The following is an 8,669-nucleotide window of genomic DNA, read 5'->3' on the forward strand; positions in this document are numbered from 1 at the left end:
AAACTTGTAGACAGTTCATAGCAACGCTTGCCGTATGTGGTCTGGCATTGTCCTGCTGAAAAACCAGCCCAGGGCGCTGCAAAAGGAACGGTAGCAAAACAGGTCTTAGGATGTCATCGACGTACCTCTGAGCAGTAAGTGTACCTCTAATGACGACCAAAGGGGCCTGGCTGTCAAAGGAAATGGCACCCCAGACCATAATGCCTTGTTGAGGGCCGGTGTGGCGTGCAATAGTGAAGGCAGGGTCCCCCCTGTGTCTTGTGCGTCTCCAAACACGTCTTCGATGATCGTCAGGACACAGTTGGAAGTGGGATTCGTCGCTAAAGACTATACGTCCCCAGTCGGCATCATTCCAGCCTGATCGAGCGTCGATTTTGCGCGTCTTAGTGCGTTCTTGGTGAGTCGATTTTTTTTTGTTATAGAGTGTATATTATGATAAATTTTGCGTGTAACGGTCAGGTTGATATTGGAACATGCATGTCACTTACTACAAAGTTCTACTTAAAATTTGAGATTTTTTTTTTCCAGTGAGAATTTTGACGGGTGTTAAGTTGCTTTTGGGATAATATCCCGATTAATTCTGCTTCTAGGATGTGGAACAATTGAAATCTTTAATACAATATCATCAAGCACAGAGCTCTAATAAGGATTTGAGTGCTCTAGCTAAGCGGAAAGTGGTCGACATTTCGATTACATGTTTCCATTGTCACACGAATCAATTCATTAAAAAGGTTGTTAAAATAATTTTTATGTATGTTACGTTACATTCGTTTAGTGAACATAACATTTTAGGATAAGTTTATTTGCAGAGGCCTCCAAATTTTTGCTCCTGACGGTCCCTTTGCCTAACCCTCATAGTGTTTCCCCCCCCCCCCGTTTTTTGTAAATTTAAGAAAAATAACTCATTTTTTGGGAGTATTTTTAGTATTCTTATTATTTTGCCATTCCATAACATTTTGACGCACTAGTCTATTTTTCTAGAAAAGTCAGTTATCACACCTTTTCGAGGTAGATGCTCATGCCTACATACTGTAGTTTTGAATTGCGCTCAAATTTTCGTTGCTGTTATTTTTATCCAGAGAATGAGGTATTTTAACTAATTACAATTAGAATGTTAGATTTTCTTATGTATTGAAGTTATTTTGTTTCATCTGACGTTTATATTGTAACTCATGTCATCAAATAAACGCGTTTTTAATCCTCGACAATAATTGCAGGGATGCCACTAAAAATGTAAAAACTAGTAGAAACTCTATTTTTTTGTTTATTTATTATCTCTTTAATTAAATAACCGCTATGACTTACTTTTCAAATTATTCATATTTAAAACATAATTATTCGTTGCATTCACTTTCAATAGTAAACTGAAGGAAAAAAAAATGTTATAAGAAGTTACTAATTTTAATATCTTTTAATAAATGTTTGAAATTTATTAGTAAACACTTTTTGTATTTTCAGTCGCCCGTGGTAACCCTGTAATTGACCAGAATTCGGAAACGTTTTTTGTAATTTTTTAATTAATTTATGACAACTAATGTGCATAGTTTTTTACTATAGCCTCAAGAAACATTCTAAAAATCTATATTAAGGGCTGCCATTATATAACACCTTGTATCATACATTTGATGAGATATTATCTTTTAACCGATAGAATCTTATTCTAGTTTAAAAAGGCGACAGGGCAACACATAGAATATAACGGATAAAAATCTCAATTTAAATCAATTGAGGGTTTTAAAATTGCTAAATAAATCGGTGTTTTTCGTTTTGCAGGCACATCACACAGGGAAATGCAAAGCGGTCGTGAGATGATTCTTCCTCGGATTAGTGTCACCTTCCCAGCTTCAAAAATGTCTCCGTCTTCTAGTCGCTTCATTCACGTTAAACGTCCAGGGTCACCAACACGAATTTTCCGAGAAACCACCGTGTAAATTGTATTGTTCTTTCTTTTATTAGATGTTCCTACTTAATGAATTGATGTAAAACGAAAATAAACCCTATTACGGTTGAAAGATTATTGTTCTATAATTTTCACTATTTTTTAATTGCGTTAATAAGCATTCTTTGCACAGTTCACGTAATTTTTTTAATAAAATCGAACGACAATTGTGGTACTTTTGTATTTATTAAAGTGGTAATTAAATTAATTATGTAACTATTCAAAATTCTGAAAATACTTCGTTTTTTTTTAAATACCTTTCATGATAAAAAGTAGTATTCAAGTAAAACATAGAATATTTAAATTTTTAAAAAAATGTATCTACTACTTTAAATAAAAAAAGAATTTCAACTGATTAAAGTGGAAAAATTTGAATGTTCTAATTCTACGAATGCTTATGGGCTGTGGTTTTATATTATTAGAATCTTTATAGGTTTTATATTATTATTATATTATTAGAATCTCTTAACAAAAATGATAAAATTAAATCAAAAATGTATATTTTAGTATCAAAATATAATATCAAGTCAATAAAGCAGAATCAAGTTTAATGAATCGATTAAGTTAATTTAAAACAATATCAAACTTCTAAAAATACCATTTTAATAAAAATTTTAAAGTAAAATAGAGGAACAAAAGCATATAAGGAAAAAAAGTCCCTATGGATTAACTTGCCAAAAAGTGATTCCTACACGAGTTAAATATATATTTCGCACAATCACGTGCCAAACTGGGGAAATAATTTTGTTTGGCAAATGATTATGCTACAGAAATTGCAAATAGATTTTTATGTTTATTTAATTATTTTTTATTTAAAGTGGTAGATAGTTTCTTTTAAATTATTTTTTTTAATGTTGTTTTATGATATGTTTGCAAGAAAGATCTTAATAAGAATTTTGAGGGAGTTGAATTAATTATTTTATTGACTTGATTCCTTTTTATTCCCGTGTTATATTCTTGAATGCGGCGGGTAATAAATTGGAAATTAAAATTACAATTTAACTACTTCAAAATTCGGAGAATTCTTTTTGTTATTTCGATAAATCTCTTGTGTAACGAAGAATTTTATTCCCATAAAATTGAAAATATTTAAGCAAAAAAATGTATCTAAGGTTATCTTGAAATATAAAATAATAAAACAAAATTAAAAATCAAGAATATATCAAATCAATAAAGAGATATCAAGTTAAAAAGCCGAAACTAAAGTTATTTCACAACTCGAGGAATGTTTTTGCTATTTTACTATTAAAATCCTTTCGATATTAAATTAAAGTATTTCGTTCGTGTAAAAAAAATATTTAAATGAAAAAATTTATCTACCCTTTTATACGAAAAGCAATTCAAAATTTAGTATAACTCAAGTGTAGAAAGCTGATGTTATGATGTACTGTGTCAAAATTCTAAAAATGCTTTGGTTATTACGTAAGTAAAATCTGTTTTAAAGAGCATTATTAAAATAAAATAAAACAGATTTAGATGATAAAAATTTATCTATCTCTTTAAATAATTTAAAAAAAATTCTAAATCAAGAATATATCAAGTCAATAAAGAGGTATCAAGTCTATGAAGTGGATATTACTAAAGTCTTATGTAAGTATCTCAAAATTCTAAGAATGTTTGGGTTATTTTTATAATTTGATTTGCATGGGGACTCACAGGGACTCAATTCCCTTACATCTTTCTTTTTGTTGTTGTTTCCCTTTCAGGGGATTTTTAGATGCAGCAGACGTCATCAGTTTTGAATTCTGGAGACAATAAAGTTCATAATTAACCTTTTTTTAAAAATCCATTTTGGCAAAATTTATATTAAACTTCTGTTTTTCAGAACAAATTATAGGTTACTTATCAAATGTTTATCATTGATGTTTATTACTGCATATTTGGAAGTATATCAACTATTACTGTGTTTCACTTTATAAAGTCAACAGGGCTATTATTTAGCATAAATAGCATTTTATCTGTTAAGAAAAAATTAAAAATATATGTAAATTTTGCATTCGCTAGTTTTTTTTTCATTTTTCTTTTTCTCTTTTTTGTAATTGACTGCATATTTTAGGGTTTCAACACTTTTCTTTTACCTAGAAATTAAGCCCTGGTGATAGTGTGTATTATTAAAGTCCATTTTATAAAAGTTTGAATTTAATGATACAAAAAAATACTTAGATAAGAAACAAAATCAACAACTTCAAATAAATAAAAAATTGAAAAATCATGAATACATCAGATCAATAAAATAGGAACTAAAGTTCTGATGTAACTATCTTAAAGCTAAAAGAATGCTTTGTTTATTATACTAATAAAACCTATTTTATTATAAAAATTTTAATTCATATAAAATGAAAAATATTTTCATGAAAAAATGCCTTTACCTTTCTAAGCAAAAACTAATTGAACGAATCAAAATAACAAATCAAGACAATAAAGAGTAAACAAGTCTGTGAAGCGGATACTAAAGTTATTATAAAAAAGAATATTAGTAAATAAAAAAATATTAATTATATCAGTAATAAATAAAAAAAAATATTAATGTTATAATGTAAATATACATATGTAAAAATATATATGTAACTATTTCAAAATTCTAAACTTGCTTTGGTTATTGTACTACATGTAATTTAAATCACTTTCATTGGAGATTCAATTGATTGGAATTAACTGGGCTATAAAATATAGTGGGGAACAAAGTTAGTATGTAACTATTGTGGCGTAACTACCACTATAAATATTAAATATAAATTGGGTAGTATAAAAGACACGTTAACTCGATTAATATCATGTAGTTTACCTCATGGTAACACCACAAGGATCCACCATCACACGATGAACGGGTAAAGTGCCATCTTGAGGTATTGAAGGTTGATAGTCTATAAATTAAATCCCTTCAATTGTGACCTGCGGTCATGATATAAACTTGCCAACAATGATGGCTGGTTCACATTAAAAAAACAGTTGATTTGCTTATAAAATATTCTGCTCAAAAGAAAAAAAAATTCGGTCCCTTGAAAAAATATAATGTGTTATAATGATAAAATAAATAAACAGCGTATATCAACTAGTGGCATTTGTTCATTGAATTCTATCACAGTTAACATTTCTAGAAGGGGAGTAATACGGCGTAACTAACACTATACTTCCTCCGGGTCATGAATTTCATGGACATTGTTTAGCCCTGCTAACTTTCGGGATAAGGAAGAAGATATTAAATATCGATTGCTAAGTATAAAAGACATGTTAACTCTTAAGTATTTTAAGTCACTGTAATTGAAGATTCAATTGATAGGAGATAAGTCCTGGGCTCTATGTAATTCGCGACTGATATTTATTTCCAGTATCTCTTTTAAAATCAAAAGTTTTATTCAAATAAAATAAAATATAGTGAAATAAAAAACTGTAATTACAACTTTAAACAAAAAATAATTAAGTAAAATTTAGAAATCAAAATTATTCAATGAAACAAAAATAAGTTCTATAGCAACTTCAAAACTTAAGAATATTTTATTTTTAAAATCTTTTTCATAATAAATAGATTTGTATTCATTTGAAATAAATTTCATAATAATCAATTAGATTCATGGGAAATACTGAAATACTTAAATTAAAAAAAAAACATTTACTGAAAAAATATATCTACAAGTTTAAATAAAAAAATAATTAAATCTAGGCAAATATTACTTTTTTTTAAATGTTGCATATAAAAATTTCTTTTATTATAAGTTTAATCAAATAAAATTTAAAAAAAAAACATTTATTGAAAATACCAGTTTAAATAAAAAACAATTAATTATTGGTATATATTACTTTTTTTCTCTCAATTGCACAATCATTTGCCACGCAAAACCAGATCTTCTGTATGGCACGTGATTATGCAAAATGAATCCAATTTATGATGGAATTACGTTTTTTCGAAATTTTAATCCATTTGATTTTTCTTTGCCATATTTGCTTTAGTTTACGGTAGTTCCATAAGTTTCTTTTAAAGAAAAAGAAATTATAGTGGGTAGTTTAAAATACTTAAAGTCATCATGTTTCATTTAGTAACACATTCAAATTTTTATTAACTTATTTATATTTTAATTGCATTAAAATAAACATTTGTGGCACATTATATATTCCGTAATTGTAGAAAAGTTTCTTCATTACTGTAACTACCTCATAAATTTGCAGTGCAGTTTAAGACCTTAAATTGGTTTAAAAAATTTTAAAAGTTGGTTAGCTGTGCAAGATAGAAAGGAAACATTGAGCTGTGTTATTTTTTAAATCAGTTTTTTTAATATAGCTAATTACAATATTAAACAATAATATAATTTAACGTGATGCATGGACGTCGTTGGTTGAAAAGGCGATGGGTTTATCTCCCCCCTCAATAATTAAACATCTCTCTCTAATAGTCTTCCTCAATATTCAGTCAAATACAGAAATTTTCATGAATCATCCTCGATTTAAACTATTCAAAGTGAGAAACTAGAACAAAGTTAAAAAAATAATGAATCTTTTTACATTAATTTAACATAAATAAGACTTTTTTTTTCTCGTGTGTAAAACTTAGAGAAATATTGTGACAGTTTATTTTAATTTCGTACCCCTAAAAAATTAAAACCCTGTGACGCTCATGACATGATGCGCAATTTTATTCTAGAAATCCCCCAAAAGCATTGCACAGGTTAATGCATGTTTACCAAGTGGTTTCAGAAATTTAATTCGAATTCAAGAAATTAGATTTTTTTACGTGACCTGTTAGATAAAACATTAATTTCTTTTCCTTCATTTTATAAGTCATTTATGTGAATCAAACTTGTATAAAAATACTAATTAGGTTTCTTCAGGTATTGTAAGGAAAAAAAATCAGTAAAGCACGAAAAATGTATCTATAAAAAGAGCTATAAAATTGATTTACCGGAATTTTTTACGCTAGAAAAAGAATAATGCATTTTCATATCAAAATGTTCTTTAAACGTTTTGTTCAATATACATGAAATTTCAAATTTTTATTATCGAATAATATTTGAGTTATGAGTAAGAAGTGTGGAAATTTTTTGAAATAGCGGTGACAGCGACAACAATTTTTCCTTATTACAGAAGTAATTTTCAAGTTTACAATGTGGGGTAAATTGCACCATACAGTACAAAATACATAAGAGCAAAACAAATGAGATTTAAATTTACATTGAAATGAATCTGCACATTACGGCAACGGCATCAAAATTAGTGATTTAGAAACATACTTGAAAAAAATAATGTGAGAAAAAAATGTTAAGTATAAAATATGTTTTAAATATTTTGAATTTATTTGTTTGAGCCCCCCTCGTCGGGCAAAATCTGGCTCTATCCTTGTGCAAAACTAAGAAACATTTTAATTAGTGGCAAATCATAGGATAAGAAATAGGATTAATAATTAAAAAAAAAAAGGCTATTAGTTCTCTAACACGATCATTTTAAGTCTACAGTTTTATTATGACTAGAAAAAGTTTGAACCACCTATTGACGATAGATCTGTTCTAATGTGACCCAAAATGTATAGTATTAAATTGTCTCTCATAAGTTTTTTTAAGCAGTTCAAGTTCAACTTGAATTGCGGGAAAAAAACACCACCTTGAATAACTTGTGATGTAATTATCAGAGAAATCAAATTTTAAAAAAGTATATTTAAACTTGACAGATTTCGCATTTTATTATGTAAAATGAGCCGACAAGGTGGCCGAGTGGTTAGCGTGTCTGACTGCGAAGCCATTGGCCGCGGGTTCGAATCCTGCTCAGGGCATGGATGTTTCTTTCTTTCTCCGAGTTCTATGTCCTTTCATCTTTGTGTGACTGTGACCCGCTCTATAAACGGGTTGTGTGACGTGGGCGACGCTGCTCCACCGCCTGTAGCTTCGCCACAGGTGCTTACTGGGTAACGAGAAGAGAGTAGCAGTTCTGTGGCCAATGGGACAAACCCCCAAGTGTCCGCAATTAAAAAAAATTTATATAAAATGACGTTCTTTAACGTAATGTAAAAAGTATACCTCGCAATTCAAAATTTTTTCGACTATTGTTTAAAAAAAATAAAAAGTAATAATTATCTTTGCATGGTATGTTTGGATAAACGAAATTTATAATTTTGTTTAAAAACTTTTCAAATCAATTAAAAAGTTCTTGAGACATAGCAAAATATGTAGAGAAAAATCAACAATAAGGGAGCCAAACTTTCAACTGCTCTCCTGACCAAACTGGGACCATATTTTTTATAGTATGGCTATCCCTCACATTTTGAGGGTCAGACAGGCCGGTCCAAGGTATAAGCCTGGTAAACGGCTGTGTAGGGTGCCTAAGTGCGGCAAGGCTAGATTAAAATAAAAAGCTTTTTACAGTCTAATTTTTCCCTTTCTCCGTTAGCTTGGTTAAATTTACAGAATCACCATAGACTTTCAGAATCGCTTTTTTTTTTCATGTACATTTACTAACAAATACAGAAATTTAATAATGTTTTAAAGTAAATGTTAGATGAAAAAACTACAAATTCAAGGAAAACTACTAAATTGTTTTTTATTTCTCACTGAATTAGGAAAAATTTCTTCAGTTAGAAACAAAAAGTGACAAATTTTTCTTTATTTTAAAAATTTAAGATTTAAAATGACTCAAAAAATTCTCTAAGATTTAAAAAATTTTTTTAGACTTTAAAATGAATTATTTCCTGGACTTATTTCAATAACTAGATATTTTCTTGTGAGAAAATTTAGGACCATTACACATT

At 28.6% G+C, this 8,669-nt stretch overlaps 1 protein-coding gene across 2 annotated transcripts in view; it reads left to right on the plus strand.

Moving 5' to 3' along the window:
• Positions 1-2,012, plus strand: part of 5PtaseI (inositol polyphosphate-5-phosphatase A) — a 42,642-nt gene extending 40,630 nt beyond the window's left edge. For both annotated transcript variants that reach the window (XM_016061839.5, XM_016061838.4), the window contains exon 16: positions 1,774-2,012. In XM_016061839.5, the coding sequence (XP_015917325.1) occupies positions 1,774-1,931 (158 nt within the window). In that variant the 3' untranslated portion in view covers positions 1,932-2,012. The remainder of the gene's footprint in view (positions 1-1,773) is intronic.
• Positions 2,013-8,669: the final 6,657 nt, after the last annotated feature.

The sequence above is a fragment of the Parasteatoda tepidariorum genome, chromosome 3 (genome assembly GCF_982258835.1).
Source record: "Parasteatoda tepidariorum strain Cologne lab strain chromosome 3, Ptep-v5.0, whole genome shotgun sequence".
In the NCBI taxonomy this organism is placed as follows: Eukaryota; Metazoa; Arthropoda; class Arachnida; order Araneae; family Theridiidae; genus Parasteatoda; species Parasteatoda tepidariorum.